Genomic DNA, 20,229 nt, shown 5'->3' on the forward strand with positions numbered 1-20,229 from the left:
ATAGCAAGGAGGTAACATTAGAATTGTACAGAATGTTGGTCAGGCCACAGCTGGAGGATTGTGTGCAATTCTGGTCACTTCACTACAGGAATGACATGATAGCACTAGAAAGGGTACAGAAAGGTTCACCAGCACGCAGCCTGAGATCAGGATATTGAGCTATAAAGAGAGATCAAATAGGCTTAGATAGTCTTCTCTGCTCTCGAGAAAACAGAGAGGAAATATGATTGAGGTATATAAGATCATGAGGGGCATGGACGGGGTGGAGAGAGAGAAGATGTTCTTGGTTGAGGCATCAATCACAGAGGGTCATAATTTTAGGGTAAAGGGCAAATGAGTCAGGGGGATTTTGGAAAGAACATTTTCACTCAGTGGGAATCTGGAATGCATTGCTTGGGAAGGTCAGTATTCAATTCCCCTCACAATATACAATACTGTTAGCTTTCCTAATTATTTGCTGTACCTGGTAACTATTTTTTTGCTATTTGTGCATGAAAACACCCAGATCCCACTGCATCACTTCACCAGTTTTTTCTATTCATCCAACTAACACAGAAATTTCACACTTTCCTTCAAGTTGCCACATCCTTGCACAATTATTTAACCTACGTCTTTTTGTAGCCTTTTTTTTCCCACAACTTACTTTCCTACATATCTGTCTCATCAGCAAATTTGACAGCCATACATTCTGCCCCTTCATCTAAATCATTTATATAAATTATAACTGTTGAGGTTCCAGTACTGAGGCCCCTGTGGCAAATCATGCAATACATCTAGTGTACTGCATTCACTGCTCACAATATGATCTCCTCTAAAACGGGGAAATAAAGCATAGACTGGGAGACTACTTCACAGCAAGTCTACGTTTTGCCTGCAAAAAAGACCCTGAGCTTCCAGCTGCCTGCCACTTTAACACACCACCCTGTTCCCTGGCCAACATCACTGTCTCAGGCACTGCAGTGTTCCAGCTCAGTGCAAGCTGGAAGAACAACTCCTTAATTTCCTTGCAGCCCTCTGGACTCAATATCAAGAAATTGGGGCGGCACGGTGGCACAGTGGTTAGCACTGCTGCCTCATAGCGCCTGAGACCCGGGTTCAATTCCCGCCTCAGGCGACTGACTGTGTGGAGTCTGCACGTTCTCCCTGTGTCTGCGTGGGTTTCCTCCGGGTGCTCCGGTTTCCTCCCACAGTCCAAAGATGTGCAGGTCAGGTGAATTGGCCATGCTAAATTGCCCATAGTGTTAGGTAAGGGGTAAATGTAGGGGTATGGGTGGGTTTCGCTTCGGCGGGTCGGTGTGGACTTGTTGGGCCGAAGGGCCTGTTTCCACACTGTAATGTAATCTAATCTAATCTAAAAGTTAAATAATTTTAGGGCTGGAACTCTCCAGTGTCCTAGCCCCGAACCCCACACACTAGGCCTTGTTAGTACAATATGCTATTACATCCTTGCAGTTGGTAGGGTGGAAGGTGAGCACCAGGGGCGTTCTGTCCTTGTTGCGGTTGGAGGGGTTGGGTCTGAGGGCGGAGGTGCGGGATGTGGATGAGATGCGTTGGAGGGCATCTTTAACTATGTGGGATCCATCAAAGTTTTACCTGCACATCCACTAATATCATCTATTGTATCCGTTGCTCCCGATGCGGTCTCCTCTACATTGGGGAGACTGGGCGCCTCCTAGCAGAGCGCTTTAGGGAACATCTCAGAGACACCCGCATCAATCAACCAAATCGCCCAGTGGCTCAACATTTCAACTCCCCCTCCCACTCTGCCGAGGACATGGAGGTGCTGGGCCTCCTCCACCGCCGCTCCCTCACCACCAGACGCCTGGAGGAAGAACGCCTCATCTTCCGCCTCGGAACACTTCAACCCCAGGGCATCAATGTGGATTTCAACAGTTTCCTCATTTCCCCTTCCCCCACCTCATCCTAGTTTCTAACCTCCAGCAACTCGACTTGTCCGGACTTGTCCGACCTGCCCAGCTCCTTTTCCACCTATCCACTCCACCCTCTCTTCCCTGACCTATCACCTTCATCTCCTTCCCCACTGACCTATTGTACTCTATGCTACTCTCTCCCCACCCCCACCCTCCTCTAGCTTATCTCTCCATGCTTCAGGCTCTCTGCCTTTATTCCTGATGAAGGGCTTTTGCCCGAAACGTCGATTTTGCCTGTCCTCGGATGCTGCCTGAATTGCTGTGCTCTTCCAGCACCACTAATCCAGAATATGCTATTACACACTACCTGTTGTTAGCCACTAATAGACTTCATTAACAGCTATTCACTTCCTAGCCAGTAGCCACTAACAGTCTTCATTAACAGCTACTCATCCTCATAGCCAGATTGTTGTCCACTCCTTTGTCTGTCCAACTGTTCCTCTCTCTTTGGGCTCTATCCCCACCAATCATTTACTCCTTACCCTCTTCCCCCACCTACCTTTTGCACATAAACCAACATTTTCCTGACTACCATCAGTTCTGTGAAGGGTCACCAGACCCGAAACGTTAACTCTCATTTCTTTTCACAGTTGCTGCTAGACCTGCTAAACTTTTTCAGCAACTTATGTTTTTGTGTATGTTTTTCATCTTGCCAAATTGAAAAAGATCTATTTACGTCTATTCTGCTCTCTGTTAAGCAACCAGTCTTCCATCTGTACTACTATGCTATCACCACCCCCAACCCCTGCCACCCCCAACTCTCATTTTTCCAAACTGCAGAAAATCCAGACCCAATCTACTCAAAGTCACTTATAAGACAACCCAACCTCCGCTACACTCCTTCTGTATTAAGAATATCTTTCCTTGGCTAAGACCAAAACTATACACAATACTCGAGGTGCCACCTAATGAAGGGTGCACATAAATGCAGCAACACATCTTTATTCTGTACTCAAATTTCCTTGCAATAAAAGCCAACATGCCATTTCCCTTCCTAACAGCTTCTGTACTTACACACATAGGGTGGCACAGTGGCTCAGTGATTAGCACTGCTGCCTCACAGTGTCAGGAACCCAGGTTCGGTTCCAGCTTCGGGCACTATCAGCATTAAGTTTGCACATTTTCCCTGTGTCTGCGTGGGTTTCCTCCGGGTACTTCGGCTTCCTCCCACAGTCCCAATTTGCGCAATTCAGGTGAATTGGCCATGCTAAATTGCCCATAGTGATAAGCGCATGAGTGGGGGAATGGGTCTGGGTGGGTTACTCTTCGGAGGGTCAGTGTGGACTTGTTGGGCCGAAGGGCCTGTTTCCGCACTGTAGGGAATCTAATCTAATCACTAACTTTCACAGATTCATGAACAAGGACTTAGGTACCTTGGGATAACAACGTGCCAATTTCTCACTATATATTATAGAACATTACAGCGCAGTACAGGCCCTTCGGCCCTCAATGTTGCGCTGACCTGTGAAACCAATCGGAAGCCTTTCAATCCAACACTATTCCATTATCATCCATATGTTTATCTAATGACCACTTAAATGCCCTTCAATTGACGACTCTAATATTGTTGCAGGCAGGGCATTTCACACCCTTACTACTCTCCGAGTAAAGAACCTACGTCTGACATCTGTCCTACATCTGTCACCCCTCAATTTAAGCTATGTCCCCTTGTGCTAGCTATCACCATCCAAGGAAAAAGGCTTTCCCTGTCCACCCTATAAAATCCTGATCATCTTGTATGTCTCTATTAAATCACCTCTCAACCTTCTTCTTTCTAATGAAAACAGCCTCAAGTCCCTCAGCCTTTTCTCATAACACATTCCATCCATACCAGACAACATCCTGATAAGTCTCCTCTGCACCCCTTCCAATTCTTCCACAACCTTCTGATAATGCGGCAACCAGAACTGCACACAATTCTCCAAGTGAGGTCGCACCAGCGTTTTGTACAGCTGCAGCATGACCTCGTGGCTCTGAAACTCAATCCCTCTACCAATAAAAGCTAACACATGGTACGCCTTCTTAACAATCCTATCAACCTGGGTGGCAACTTTCAGGGATCTATGCATATGGACACCGAAATCTCTCTGCTCATTCACACTATCAAGAGTCTTACCATTAGCCCAGTACTCTGCATTCCTATTACATCTTCCAAACTGAGTCACCTCACACTTTTCCGCATTAAACTCCATTTGTCACCTCTCACCTCAGCTCTGCAGCTTATCTATGTCCCAGTATAATCTACAATATCCTTCCACACTATCCACAACTTCAACAACTTTAATGTCATCTGTAAATTTACTAACCCATCCTTTTACGTCCTCATCCAGATCATTATAAAAATGACAACCAGCAGTGGCCCCAAAACAGATTCTTGCAGTACACTACTAGTAACTGAACTCCAGGATGAACATTTCCCATCAACTGCCACCCTCTGTTTTCTTTCAGCTAGCCAATTTCTGATCCAAACTGCTAAATCACCCTCAATCCCATGCCTCGGTATTTTCTGCAATAGCCTACCGCACGGAACCTTATCGAACGCTTTACTGAAATCCATATACACCATATCAACCGTTTTACCCTCATCCATCTGTTTGGTCACCTTCTCAAAGAACTCAATAAGGTTTGAAAGGCTATTTTAAAAATGCTCTATATTTCTGTTCTTATTACATTTCTCCAATCCTCCACAATATATTCAACATCCCATGCTTTTCCAATTTGTCCAAATCACTAAATCACCATTGCATTGTCTTCACATTATAGTTATATTACAGTTTTGAAGAGTCACATTGGACTTGAAACATTAAATCTGTTCCTCTGTCTACAGATATTGCCTGACCAGTCGAGTTTATCAAGCACTTTGCTTAAATATTGGAAATATTATAATTGATCTCCAGATCCAAAATATTATTGTTACTTGTGAGTAGCTGGAACCCAAGAACTAATAATTGCTGTTCCCCATTAGTCATAGCCTACCAACTCAAGAATGATATTTATTCCTGCTCACTTTCCTTTCTGTTAACTACAGAGTGGTTTGCTGAACCACTTCAAAAGGCAGTTAAGAGCCAAGTACATTACTGCAGCTCTGGAATAACGTGTATGCAACACCAGTTAAGGATGACAGATTTCATTCCCTAAAGGATATTTACTGCATAAGCACCTAATTTCCTGATTCATTCAGTGTGCCAAGCTACGAAAATTGTTTGGCATCCCATTACAAAAGCCCACCAAGATTTGTTGCTCCTTCCCATTTCTTAGTTCCATCCAAACTGGTTCAACATCTTGACGTTCCAATCCAAAACCATCCCTCAAGGTTTCTAACTATCCATTATTAACAGCGCTATCCCACCTTCTTTTCATCTTTGTCTGACCTCCTGAAACGTTAAATATCCTTGAATAATCAGTTTATTTCTACTTTGCCACAAATTCACTTGCCACATTTGAATGTTGTATGCATTTGGATATGGAGTACCTTTTAAACATTATTCCATACTTTATGCCTATTTGATACTGGCATTTATTTCTGTCTTCCAAGTGCCGTTACTACTTTTCTTCCTGCTATAATCAACTTTGTTTCTCGGTTTGAAATCCCTCTCAGTTTCTGATTCCCCCTGAAAAACTAATCAAACCTCGAAGAGGTGCAGTTGCATCAGGATTGTCTCAATGCCTCAGAAATTTAAAGCCAGTCCTCCTGCATCACTTCTTCAGCTACACATTCATTTCCATTATCCTTCTAAATCTGTGCTTACTCATACATAATACTAGGAGTAAATCTGTGGTTATCGAAAAGGTGGACTTCAAAGCCAAAGGCAATCTATTTTCTCCCCCTTTAAAATCTGATGGTATGTGGACTATGACTGCTGACTATTCAACCTCTCCTCCATCCCCCAAAAAGAGTGCTATGCAACCATTTAGTGTCATCCTAGACCATACCACCAGGGAAGTGCACACACCCTGGAGTCATGCCGAGAGCTACAGAAATACTCATCAGTTCCCCTAAAAATTGCATCTGTAACCAATACTGCTCTTGCATTCTTTTTCCATGAGAAATGTAAATATTTTAGATTAGATTTAGATTAGATTCCCTACAGTGTGGAAACAGGTCATTCAACCCCACCAATCCACAATGACCCTCTGAAGAGCAACCCACCCAGAACTATTTCCCTCTAATTAATGCACCTGACATTATGGAGCAATTTAGCATGGCCAATCCACGTGATCCGCACATCTTTGGATTGTGGGAGGAAACCGGAGCACCTGGAGGAAACCCACGCGGACACAGAGAGAATCTGCAAACTCCACACAGACAGTTGCCCAAGGCTGGAATCGAACACGGGCCCCTGACACTATGAGACTGCAGTGCTAACCACTGAGCCATCATGCCACCCTGCTTGGAGCAAAGTAGCTAAAAGGAGTGTGGTAAAAGTTGATAGGTTTATACGAGGTGGATAAAATAACTTCTATCAACTGATGAGAAAAGAACGAGAGAATAAAAATTTAAGAATCAAGCAAGAGATATGAGATAAGAGATTAGAGATTTTTTTGGGTGCAGTGAATGGCAATGATCTAGACCTCACTGCTTACAAGAATGGTGATAGCAGTGACAATTAATGAAAGGCATTCGTGAGAAATAGGTTACTCATAGACTTAAGAGGGAATGGACCAACTGAATTTCTTTACAGAAAACTAACAAGGGCTCAATGAGCTGAACTACTTTCTGTGCCAAATTGATTGACTGAGGATTTCAGCAGTTGCACTGAGTTTAGTCCAAAGAAGGCTGATGTTATGAAGATGAAAGTAGGCAATCTTAGTGATGGAAGATATAAGGTATGCTCATGGTCAAATGGGACACCATTGCCATGAATGGTCTAGCTCAGCCTCAGACTGCAACCAGGAGAGAAATTGAGTTGGCAGCTCAGTTATATTTTCAGGAAAACCAGAAGTACAACCAAACCTTACCAAGCTTGGATTCTGCACTGGTGAAAATAGTGCGAATATTGTGGGCAAACTCTTCTGCAAACGTGCTGTTCTTTGTGACGGAGGTTGGCTCATTCCTTGTATCAAACTGCTGTTCGACACAGGCCTACAAAATGAACACAGTTAATACCTCCTCTTCGTAAACCACGAGTTAACACCCAGTGACTATGAGAACATGTCATCCCACATCACACAAGCTATGACACACTGCTTTAGAATGTTAAGTTAGAGACTATGACTGCATACAGGCTATTTGATTAGCCATAAACGGAAATGGATTTGTGTCAGTAAAGTACTTCAATGATTCTGCCTTGGTGACCATTTAGATATAAAGGTTCCCTAACCTGAAAAATCATTCCATCCAGTAACTGCCCCTCCAGCTTTAACAACAACTTTTCAAATGGTTTCAGCTTTTCCTCAGCAATTCCAAATTTTGACGGATTGTGGTGGACTGATTTCAATAACCTAAAAATCAAAAATGCAGCTGTAAATGTTGTAACAGGAAACATTTCAATTAACCTAAACACCAACCCTCTCACTACCTCACTCCTCTGAACCATCACTGAGTGGTAGTATCAAATTGGGGAACAACAAAGTCAGGGAGAGAAATGGAGAGCAGGAGGGAGGCCATAAGAAAAAAAATGCTGAGTGATGGATTTTGACTTAAATGAATTCCAACTGTTAGTTCCACCTGATGATCTTGTCAGCCTGGTTGGTGTTCAGTAAGTTAATATGATGAAGGAAGCAACCAGTTGCTTGCTGATGGACTAGAACGACAGTAAACCTCTTCACAATCAGGATATGTGCAACTGTAACAATTAAGCGTAACTGTTACACAATTGTGCAAACACGCAGCTCAGAGGCAATTGTAAAAGAAAGCAAAATAAAAACAAAGTGCTGGAGAAAATCAGGCCTGGCAGCACCTGTGGAGAAACAGTTAACATTTCAAGTCAAGATTAGAGTGGTGCTGGAATTCCTGATGAAGGGCTTTTGCCCAAAACGTTGATCTTCCTGCTCCTCGGATGCTGCCTAACCTGCTGTGCTTTACAAGCACCAATCTAATCTTGACTCTAATCTCCAGCATCTGCAGTACCCACTTCCACCTAGTTAACATATCGAGTCTAGTTGCCACCAAACCTAAGTTTCTCAAGCACTTTGTTTTTGTTTCAAATTTCCAACAAGCACAATTCTTCATTTTATTACTATGTAAATGAAAGTTGTCTTCATGTTTTTCCATCACATGGAAACATTCTGCTTGTTCTACAGGCCCTTTCGGAAGGCTGTTCGAGATGAGAATTTAACCATGCATAGAATCAGATCTAGACCATGCTCTTGTAAGAGACAGGTTCAATGAATCAAGCAATATAATCTGCCATTGAGTCACATGGATTTAAGCATTAGTAAAATAATTTGCATTTATATCATCCTCCACATGCCAACCTTTTATACATGATCCAGTGGTCCTTCAAGGTAACATGATTCCCAATTATTTCATCCAAAATGAGGAGAACAGCCAGCAGTTCTCCAAGATGCTCGTATACAATCTGTAACAGCATGAAGGTATACAGTTTATAGCAGTGAAGCACAAAAATAACATCACTATTTAAATAAATGGCTTCAAACTTAAATCTTTCACAAACCCTTCAAAGGAACCTCCCAGTCATGTTATTCCGGAATAGCTACAATACTGATTTCTGCTCAACAATATGACAATTGTCCAGTTACAGCTTCTTCACTAAAACAGGATAAATCCAATCCAGCCAATGATCACCTTTTCAGGCTATACACAATCATTAAGTAAGTGATGGGAAGTGCCATTAATAATGCTATACACAATCATTAAGTAAGTGATGGAAAGTGTCATTAATAATGCTATGAACCTGGTGACTGAAGTTCACTTTGGCCTTGAACAGAACTACGCAGCTCCAGATCTTGTCATCATCTTGATTCAAACATGAAAAGAATAACTGAATCCTAGAGGATTACAGATTACATTACAATGTGGAAACAGGCCCTTCGGCCCAACAAGTCCACACCGACCCGCCGAAGCACAACCCACCCATACCCCTACATTTACCCCTTACCTAACACTACGGGCAACTTAGCATGGCCAATTCACCTGACCTGCACATCTTTGGATTGTGGGAGGAAACCGGAGCACCCGGAGGAAACCCACGCAGACACGGGGAGAACGTGCAAACTCCACACAGTCAGTCGCCTGAGGCGGGAATTGAACCCGGATCTCTGGCGCTGCGAGGCAGCAGTGCTAACCACTGTGCCACCGTGGTAGGAGTGATTGCTCTGAACATCAAAGCAGAATTTGACTGAAAGGGGCACCAAAGTACTCAAGAAAAATTCAAATCGATGACAAACAAGGGAAACACTCTCGCTTCAGCTGGTATTATACATGACACAAAGACATTGTACAGATTTTGGAAGCCAACTGGCACAGTGAACAATGATCCTTACGGAGTTCCTCAGGGCAAATATTTTCTAATCTTCAGAGATGTTATTACACAGTACTGGATGAGGTAGGACTTGAAGCTCAGGCCTCTTGGCTCAGAAGTGGGATTACAACAACTGCACCACAGGAACCCTGGTACGTCAGGGTAATATCCTGGGGCCAAACATCTTCAGCTGCGTCAATGGCCTTCTCTTCATCATGAGATCAAAAGTGGCGACATTTATTATTGATTGAATATCACTTATTACTCAGATACTCTAGCCCAGATGCAACAAAACCTGGTAATACTCAAGGTTGGGTTATAGAGTCATAGAAAGATACAGTCTGGAAACTTGGTCCAACTCGCCCATGCTAACCAGATATCCTAAACTAATCTAGTCCCATTTGCCAGCACTAGGTCCATATTCCTCTCAACCCTTCCTATTCATATACCCATCCAGATGCCTTTTAAATGTTGTCACTGTACCAGCCTTCAGAATTCCTCCGGCAGTTCATTATACATGCACCATCCTCAGCAAGACAATGTTGCCCCTCAGGTTACTTTTAAACATTTCCTCTTTCGCCCAACACCAATTCCGTCTAGTCCTGAACTCTCCCACCCCAAGGAAAAGACCTTGTCTATGTAACCTATCTATGGCCCTCTTGATTTTATAAACCTCTATAAGGTCACCCCTCAGCCTCCGATGCTCCAGGGAAAACAGTCCCAGTCTATTCAGCCTCCAACCCTAGCTCAAAACGTGCAATCGTGGCAACATCCTTGTAAATCTTTTCTGAACCCTTTCAAGTTTCTCAACATCTTTCCGATAGGAGAGAGACCAGAACTGCACACAATATTTGCCTAATCAATGTCCTGTACACTGCAACACAACCTCCCAACTCCTGTACTCAAAATTCTAACCAATAAAGAAAAGCATACTAAATGCCTTCTTCACTATCCTATCCACTTTCATGAAACTATGAACCTGCACACCAAGGTCTCTTTGTTCAGCAACACTCCAAAGGACCTTACCATTAAGTTTGTAAGTCCTACCCTGACTTGTCTTTCCAAAATGCAGCACCTCACATTTATCCAAATTAAACTCCACCTGCCACTCCTCAGCTCACCGGCACATCTGATCAAGATCCTGTTGTACTGAGGTAACCTTCTTCGCTGTTCACTACACCTCTAATTTGGTGTTATTGCAAACTTACTAACTATAGCTCCTATGTTCATATCCAAATTATTTATATAAGCAATGAAAAGCAGTGGACCCAGCACCGACACCACTGGTCACAGGCCTTCAGTCTGAGAAGCAGCCCTCTATCACCACACCTATCTTCCACATTCCAGCCAGTTCGGTATCCAAATGGCTCATTCTCCCTGTATTCCATGCAAGTTAACCTTACTCACCAAATTACCATGAGGAACTTTGCTGAACACCTCACTGAAGTCCACATAGATCACATTCACCGCTCTGCCCTCATCAATCCTCTTCGTTACTTCTTCAACTCAATCATGTTAGAGACACACTATTTCCCACGCACAAAGCCATGTTGACTATCCTTAATCAGTCCTTGCCTTTTCAAATTCATGTAAATCCTGTTCCTCAAGATTCCCTCTATCAACTTGCCCACCATTGATGTCAGGCTCACTAGTGTATAGTCCCGGCTTTTCCTTTCTTAAACAGTGGCACCACGTTAGTCACCTTCCAAGTTTTCTAGCACCTCATCTGTGACTATTGATGATACAAATATCTCAGCAAGAGGCCCAACAAAGCGGGCGGCACGGTGGCACAGTGGTTAGCACTGCTGCCTCACAGCGCCAGAGACCTGGGTTCAATTCCCGCCTCAGGCGACTGACTGTGTAGAGTTTGCACGTTCTCCCCGTGTCTGCGTGGGTTTCCTCCCACAGTCCAAAGATGTGCAGGTCAGGTGAATTAGCCATGTTAAATTGCCCATAGTGTTAGGCGCATTAGTCAGAGGGAAATGGGTCTGTGTGGGTTACTCTTCGGAGGATTGGTGTGGACTTGTTGGGCCGAAGGGCCTGTTTCCACACTGTAGGGAATCTAATCTAATCTAATGAACCTGACCAGGCGTTAGATTTAGAGGTTGGTGAGCACTTTGGCAAAAGTGACTACAATTTGGTTATGTTTACATTAGTGATCGAAAGGGATAGGTATATACCACAGGGCACAACTTATAGATGGGGGAAAGGCAATTATGATGCATAGTATGGGGAAGGAAATGGCAGGGGATGGGCACAATTGAAATGTGGAGCTTATTCAAGGGACAGCTACTGCGTGTCCTTGATAAGTATGTACCTATCAGGCAGGGACGAAATTGTTGAGCACCGGAGCAGTGGTTTACTAAAGCTGAAGCTCTTGTCAAGAGGAATGCAGTGGTTTATGTTAGGATAAGACTTGAAGGCTTGAGAGTTGTAAGTTAACCAGGAAAGACCTAAAGAGAGAGCTAAGAAGAGCCAGGAGAAAACATAAGTCGTCAGCAAATAGGATCAAGGAAAACCCAAAAGCTTTCTATAGGTATATCAGGAATAAAAGAATGACGAGTGCAAGATTAGGTCCAATCAAGGATAGTAGTGGGAATGTGTGTGTGGAGTCCAAGGAGATTGGGGAAGTGCTAATTGAATATTTTTCATCAGTATTCACACAGGAAAAAGACAATGTGGTCGAAGAGAATACAGGATACTTGATTGGATGGGATTGAGGTTCACAAGGAGGTGGTGTTAGCAATTCTGGAAAGTGTGAAAACAGAGAAGTGTCCTAGGATGGATGGGATTTATCCTAGGATACTGTGGAAAGCCCGGGAGGAGATTGCAGAGCCTCTGGCATTCATCTTTATGTCATCATTGTCTAGAAGGATACTGCCAGAAGACTGGAGGATAGCAAACGTTGTCCCCTTGGTCAAGAAGGGAAGTAGACACAACCCAGTAATTATAAACCTGTGAGCCTTACTTCGATTGTGGGTAGTATTGGAAAAGTTTATAAGAGATAGGATATATAAGTATCTAGAAAGGTATAATTTCATAAGGGATAGTCAACATGGTTTTTTGAAAGGTTGGTCGTGCCTCACAAGCCTTATTGAGTTGAGAAGATGACCAAACATGTGGATGAGGGTAAGGCAGTTGATGTGGTGTATATGCATTTTAGTAAGGCATTTGATAAGGTTTTCCATGATAGGCTATTGAACAAGATACGGAGGCATGGGATTAAGGGTGATTTAGCAGTTTCAGTCAAAAATTGGCTAGCTGAAAGAAGACGGAGGGTGGAGATTGATGCGAAATGCTCATTCTGGAGTTCACTTATTAGTAGTGCACCACAAGATCGGTTTTGGGGTCACGGCTGTTTGCCACTTTTATAAATGACCTGGATGAGGGGATAGAAGGATGGATTAGTAAATTTGCAGATGACACGGAGGTCGGTAGAGTTGTGGATAGTGCCAAAGGATGTTGTAAGTTAGAGGGACATAGAAAGCTGCAAAGCTGGGCTGAGAGGTTGCACATTGAGTTTAATGCGGAAAAGTGTGAGGTGATCCACTTTGGAAAGTGTAACAAGAATGCATAGTACTGGGCTAATGGTAGGATTCTTGGTAGTATAGACGAGCAGAGAGATCTTGGTGTACATGTACATAGATCCCTGAAAGTTACCATCCAGGTTGATAGGGTTGTTAAAAAGATATACAGTGTGTTAGGTTTTATTAGGAGAGGTATTGAGTTTTGGAGTCATGTGGTCACGTTGCAGTTGCACAAAACTCTGGTGCGGCTACACCAGTATTGCGTTCAGTTCTGGTCACTGAATTATAGGAAGGATGTGGAAGCTTTGGAAAGAGTTCAAAGGAGATTTACTAGGATGTTGCCTGGTATGGAGGGAAGGCCTTACGAGGAAAGGTGGAGGGATTGGAGGCTGATTTAGTTGGAGAGAAAAAAGTTGAGAGGTGACTTAGCAACATACAAGATAATCAGAGAGTTAGATAGGGTGGGCAGTGAGAGCCTTTTTCCTTGGATGGCGATGGCTAGCACGAGGGAACATAGCTTTAAATTGAGGGGTGTCAGATATAGGACAGATGTCAGAGGTAGTTTCTTTACTCAAAGTAGTAGGGGTGTGGAACAGCCTGCCTGCAACAGTAGTAGACTTTCCAACTTGAAGGGCATTTAAATGGTCATTGGATAGATATGGATAAAAATGGAATAGTGTAGGTTAGATTGGGTTCGCAGGTCGGCACAACATCGAGGGCCGGAGGGCCTGTACTGCGTTGTAATATTCTATGTTGTATGGGACAGACCACCAACATAGTATCGAAGATGCATGGATGATGTCACCTCGTGAGGGATTGAAACGCCTGCAGAAAACCACACCAGCTCGGCGAACAAATATACAACCTGAATCACTCGATCTCTGCTGTCTATACCTGACATACCCTTCCTTCCTTTTCTTAATCAAAACCTCAATTTCTCCAGTCATCCAACATTCACTACATTTCCCAACCTTGCCTTTCACCCTAATAGGAACATACTATCTCTGGACTCTCCTTATCTCATTTTTGAAGGTTTCGCATTTTCTGGCCATCCCTTTATCTGCAAACATCCACCCCCAATCAACTTTTGAAAGTTCTTACAGTCAAAACTGGCCTTCCTCCAATGTCAAGCTTTCACTTTTAGATCTGATCTATCCTTTTCCATCACTATTTTAAAACTAGTAGAATTATGGTCGCTGACCCCAAAGTGCTCCCCCATTGACACCTCAGTCACCTGCCCTGCCTTATTTCCCAAGAGTAGGTCAAGTTTTGCACCTTCATGAGCAGGTACATCCACATATTGAATCAGAAAATTGTCTTGTACACACTTAACAAATTCCTCTCCATCTAATCCCTTAACACTAAGGCAGTCCCAGTGCTTGCTTGGCAAGTTAAAACCCGCTACCATAACCTTCCTATTATCCTTACAGATTTCTTACAGAAATCTCTTTACAAATTTGTTTTTTTTTCAATTTCTCACTGACTATCGGGGGTCTACAATACAATCCCAATAAGGTGATTGTCCGTTTCCTATTTCTCAATTCAACCCAAATAACCTCCCTGAACGTACTCCCAGGAATATTCTCTAAGTACAACCATAATGTTATTCCACTCCCCTTCCTCTCTTGCCCCCCCTTTCTATCCTTCCTGTATCCTGGAACATTACGCTGCTAGCCCTGTCCATCCCTGAGCCATGTCTCTGTAATTCCTATGATATCCCAGTTCCACGTTCCTCACCATGCCCTGAGTTCATCTGCCTTCCCTGTAGGCCTCTTACATTGAAATAAATGCAGTTTAATTTATCAGTCCTACCTTGTTCTCTGCTTTGTTCCTTCCTGCCCTGACTATTTGACTTGCTCCTTTTCCCATATGTACCAGTCTCAGACTGATCTTTTGGATCCTACTCACCCATCTTACTAGTTTAAATCCTTCAGTGCAGCTTTAGCCAATCCCCCTGCCAGTATATTTGTCTCCTTCCAAATCAGTGCAATACATCGTTCTTATACAGGTCACTTCTACTCCAGAAGAGATTCCTCCAACGATCCAAAAATGTGAACGTTTCTCCCCTGCACCAGCTCCTCAGCCATGCATTCATCTGTTGTACCCTCACTAGCTCGTAGCACCGGGAGTAATCCAGATATTACTACCCTCAAGGACTTCCTTTTAAAACGCCTACCTAACTGCCTATATTTTCCCTTCAGAATCTCATCCTTTTCCTTTCCTTTGTCATTAGTTCCAATGTGTACAATGACCTCCTGTTGGTCCCTCTTGCCTTGAAGAATATTCTACACACTCTCAGACAACATACCATTCTGATTTCTTGCTGCCAGCCGCAGAAATGTCTGTGCCTCTGATTAGTCCCCTATCACAATCGATCACTTGGAACCTGACATACCCCTCGTTACATTAGAGCCAGTCTCAGTACCAGAAACATGGCTGTTCATGCTACATTCCCCCGATAGTCCATCACCCCCTATATTTTCCAAAACAGCACACTAGTTTGAGATGGGGATAGCCACAGGAGACTCCTGCACTACCTACCTGCCTTTGGTATTTTTCCTGGAGGTAAGCCATCTACCTGACTGTATCTGTGTTTTTTCTCCTTTCCAAAACTGCCACCCATCATACCCCTTAGCTCCCGTACATTCCTCAAAGCCTCTAAATCCAATCGATCTAATTCGCAACCAAACACACTTCCTGCAGACATAATCATCAGTACATGGAAACGCTCCCTAATCTCCCACATCCAACAGGAAGAGCACATCACTCTACAAAAAGCCATCTTTGCACCTTAATCTACAGACCCAGAAAATAGCACCACCTTACTGCTCTAAAAAACACTGCTCCAAGCTAACTTAGTACCTATGTTCTATATTTCAAAATTTAATCAAGAGACAGATCTTAATCAAACATTTAATCAAAAAAAAAGAACCCACTCTACTCACCATTGCACATTTCCAGCAAGGATATACTTAAAACTATGTACATAGCTTGTCCTGTGCTGTGAGCACTCCCAAACAGGTTCCTCCAACATCAGCTGTGAATTTGTTTTTTAATTTTTCTTAGTCACACTCCAATGTCCAGAGATACTTGAACTCAAACAGTAAAGGCAGTAGCTGTGCAGATTCACTGCTATGTCAGATAACAATGCATGTTTTTCTCTCTCTGGCCATGTGGTCTCTGCCTTTGTCTCCCTTCCTCCTTTTTAAAGTGCCATTGTTTTGATTTTCTTCCCCCCCAAAGTTCCAAAATAATGCAACAGTTTATAAAATAGTAGTCACTGCTCCTGGAATTCAAGGAAATAATCGCCAACTCCCAAAATACCTGAAAAAAAGGAGCAGCTTTTACAGCCACAAATCTTTCTCACCCTCCATCTTAGATTACCCAGAATCCTTTTGATAAAGAGTAAACAACATTCAACCAAACAAGTGCCAGGGAACTATCATTTCCAATGATTGAGTGAGTGAATGCTTTAATTGTCACGTATATCTAGGAAGATACAGTGAAAAAAATGTTTGCCACCACAATCTGGCACCATTTTGAATTACAAAAAGAATAAAAAGAAATTACTGAAATAGAGTTCATCTTCTGTTCAAACTGGGTCTCAAGCACAGCTCTAGAGCTTCTGCAAAACGCTCCAGGCTGTTTAGATTTGCAATAGCTTTGATTATAGTTGAACTCAACTCACCTGAAAATGAACGCCAGTCGTTTCTATGACTTTTGGTGCAGTTCTAAGGGAAAAAAGTACTTTATTGACATGGAAGATTCAAATCCACCTCAAGTGAATGTAAAACACCATAATACTCTATCCAAAAGTAATAGGATTGAATGCATTGAAGGCTGTAAGGGGTTGTTCCCTCGTAACACTGGAACCACTACACAGGCCAAGGTCAGAAATGAGAAGATGGGAGTAAGAAAATGCTTGAAAAAACAAGAAACAAGCAGCTCACGGTCATGCTCGCAGACTGAGCAAAGAGATTACTAAGCAAAGGACCTGAGCAAAAATCCCTACATTTAGGATCAGCAAAGAGAGCAAATTAGACTGCAAAAGGTACAAATTAATCTATGCTTCACCTGGAAGGAGTGCTTGGATAGGAGTTAAAAAGTCAGGGTTGCATTTCCTAAGATTGCTTGGCAAGGTGCCCTGGGAAAGTGACAGGACATTGGAGGTGTTGGAGTACTGGACAAAGGTATTGTGGAAGGAACTGTTGTTTCAGAGTTCTCAAAGGGCAGGGGAGGATGACAAAGTATTTGGACTTTGCATCATGCTGGAGGGAGGCAGAAAACGATTTTTTGAATGTGGAGTCTGGAGAGCTGAAGATTAAAAAAAACTCAATCATGGTTCTGGGAGGAAGTAACAGTTGTAAAAGGAAAAGGGCAGGAAATTGACCAGACACTGTTGAGGGTCCTGTCAGATAGTGTGTTGGGGTGAATCCACGGCTGAGGTTAAAAGAAGACACATCAGAAGCAATGTTATGGAAGGCAGCGTCAGAACAAGTGTGACAGAAAAACTGAGAGAACAGTCCTTCCAGGAGGCTGAGTGTGAGCAGGTGCAGTTGAGGCAAAGTGTGTGTTGGTGATCTTATAATGAATATTACCAGACAGCCCAGAAGTGGAGACTGGAAAGTTGAGCAAGGGAAGATTTGGAGATGGAACATGTGAAAGAGAGAAGAGGACAAAAATTGGAAACAAAGTTGAAGTCATTTCCCAATTCCAAAGGAGAGCAGGAAATAGCGCCAATATATTCCTCAGAGTACCAGAAGAAAGTTATGGGAGAGAAATCTTCCTACACCAAGTAGCACTGGAACAAGGGATGTTCCAGTTGCCTTTCCATATACCCAACAAAGACCGGCATAATTAGGACCCAGGCAGGTATCTACAGCCACATCTTTTATTTGGAGGAAGTGAGACAAGCAAGATGAGAAATTATGGCTGGAGTGAATAGGCTGAGCCAGGCATACGAGGGTGAAGTAGAATTGGGATCACATGTTCACTGATGGGGTATCTTATTCTTTCTGATATTTGTAAATGATGTAAGACAGAATGTTGACAGCTGGTGATGGTGGATATTAGTAAGCTTGTGGATGACACCTGGTTTGGCCAGGTGGTTGACAATGAGGAGGAATGTGCTAGGTTACAAGAGGATATAAGCAATTAGTCAGAGGGGCAGATGCAATTTAATGCAGATGAATGTGAACTGATGTACTTTGGAAGAAGAAACAAGACAAGGGAGTATTCAAAGAATGGCTAGACATGAGGAAGCTCAGGAGGATCAGAGAGATCTTAGGATGCTATCCACAGATTCCTGAAGGTGGCAGGACAAGTTAATACTGTTGTTAATGCAGCATTCAAGCCACTATTAGTCATAAAATAGATTACATCATACAATCCCTACAGTGTGGAAGCAGGCCATTCAGCCCATCAAATCCAGACTGACCCTCTAAAGGACATCCCACCCAGACCCACCCCATCCCTGTAAGCCTGCATTTCCCATAGCTAACCCACCTAGCCTCCACATCCCTGGACACTATGGGCAATTTAGCATGACTAATCCTTCTAACCTGCACATCTTTGGACTATGGGAAGAATCCAGAGCACCTGGAGGAAATCCGCAAACACGGAGAGAATGTGGAAACTCCACAAAGATAGAGTCACCCGAGATTGGAATCAAGCCAGGGTCCCTGGCGCTGTGAGACAGCAGTGCTAACAACTGAGCCACCATGCTGTACCATGGAGCAGGGAGGTCATGCTGGAGCTGTACAGAACTTTGGTTAAGCCAAAGCTGGATACAGTACAGGAAGGATGTGATTGAACTGGAGGGAACATGGATTCACCAGGGTGCTTCCTGGGATGGAGCATTTCAGTGGAGAGGTTGGAGAAGCTTGGGTTGTTTTCTTTGGACCTGAAGGTTGAAGTAGGACCCGACAGAAGTATTAGATTAGGAGGGGAATGGACATGGTGACCAGAAAGCTGCGGTTTCCTTTAGTCAAAGGGTCAATAACATCCTTCCGATAGAGTACTGACCACAACAGTATATTGTACTCCAGCTGTGGCTTAAGCAAAGTTCTGTGCTGCTCCAACATGACTTCCCTGCTCTTTGCAGCAGCGCAGTGGTTAGCACTGCTGCCTCACAGCACCAGAAACCCTGGTTCGATTCCACCCGCAGCTGACTGTCTATCTTTGTGGAGTTTGCACATTCTCTCCATGTCTGTGGATTTCCTGTGAGTGCTCCAGTTTCCTCCCAAAGTGAAAGACAGGAGGTTTAGGGGGGAATTGAGGAAAAATGTTTTCACCCAGAGGGTGGTGGGGGTCTGGAAAGCATTGCCTTGGTGGGTAATTGAGGCAGGAATCCTCATAACCTTGAAAAATACTTTGAAGAGCAACTGAAATTTCATAACATTCAAGACGTGAAAGTGGGCCTAGTGTAGGTCCTAACATATTTTTGGCAGTAAAGGCTCAATGTGTCCGAAGGCCTCTTCTATATTGTATGATACTATAATCAGTTGGGCTTCTGTTCAAGGAAGAATGGAGAGAGCTCAGATCATCTAACTGGGGATGGCAACAGAGAGGAATTGAATGTCCACAATGAAGAGAAGGCATTTCAGGCCAGGAAAATTGTCTGATGATATGAGGAGTGGCAGATGAAGTTTAGCGAGTTTTGAGAAGATTTGTAGCTCAAGTTGAGGTCCTGGATGTAAGCTTACTCGCTGAGCTGGAAGGTTCGGTTTCAGACGTTTGTCACCATACTAGGTAACATCATCAGTGAGCCTCCTGCTTCATCCGGAGGCTCACTGATGTTACCTCGTATGGTGAGCAAACCTACATCCAGATGACCTTTAGTTTAGATAAATATGTGGTGTTGTATTTTGGAAAGGCAAATCAGGGCAGGACCTATACACTTGATGGTGAGGTCTTGGGGAGTGTTGATGAACAAAGAGACTTGGAGTGCAGGTTCATAGTTCCTTAAAGGTGGAGTCACAAGTAGACATGGTAGTGAAGACGGCATTTGGCACATGTGCCTTATTTTGGTCAGTGCATTAAGTATAGGAATTGGGATGTCATGTCTTGTATAGCTGTAACATTAGTTGGAATACTGTGTTCAATTCTGGTCTCCCTGCCACTGGAAAGATGTTGTGAAACTTGAAAAGTGTGCAAAAAAGACTTACAAGGTGTTGCCGGGGTTGGAGGGTTCGAGCTATAGCGAGATGCAGAATAGACGAGAGCTTTTTTCCTCCTGGAGTGTTAAATGCTGACGGGTGACCTTATAGAGGTTTATAAAATCATGAGGGGCATGGATAGGGTGAATAGCCAAAGTCTTTTTCCCAAGGAAGGAGACACCAAAACTGG

At 43.4% G+C, this 20,229-nt stretch overlaps 1 protein-coding gene across 1 annotated transcript in view; it reads right to left on the minus strand.

The window, feature by feature from the left end:
• The window catches only part of washc4 (WASH complex subunit 4), a 133,676-nt gene that overhangs the window by 71,836 nt on the left and 41,611 nt on the right, over nt 1–20,229 (minus strand). The window contains exons 8-11 of the mRNA XM_043713263.2: nt 16,571–16,613; nt 8,349–8,452; nt 7,253–7,373; nt 6,891–7,014 (exon numbers count right to left, since the gene is read on the minus strand). Of these exons, the coding sequence (XP_043569198.1) occupies nt 6,891–7,014; nt 7,253–7,373; nt 8,349–8,452; nt 16,571–16,613 (392 nt within the window). The remainder of the gene's footprint in view (nt 1–6,890; nt 7,015–7,252; nt 7,374–8,348; nt 8,453–16,570; nt 16,614–20,229) is intronic.

This window comes from Chiloscyllium plagiosum, unplaced genomic scaffold, assembly GCF_037043375.1.
Source record: "Chiloscyllium plagiosum isolate Xiang-an unplaced genomic scaffold, Cpla_swu_hap1 HiC_scaffold_23, whole genome shotgun sequence".
Lineage (NCBI taxonomy): Eukaryota > Metazoa > Chordata > Chondrichthyes > Orectolobiformes > Hemiscylliidae > Chiloscyllium > Chiloscyllium plagiosum.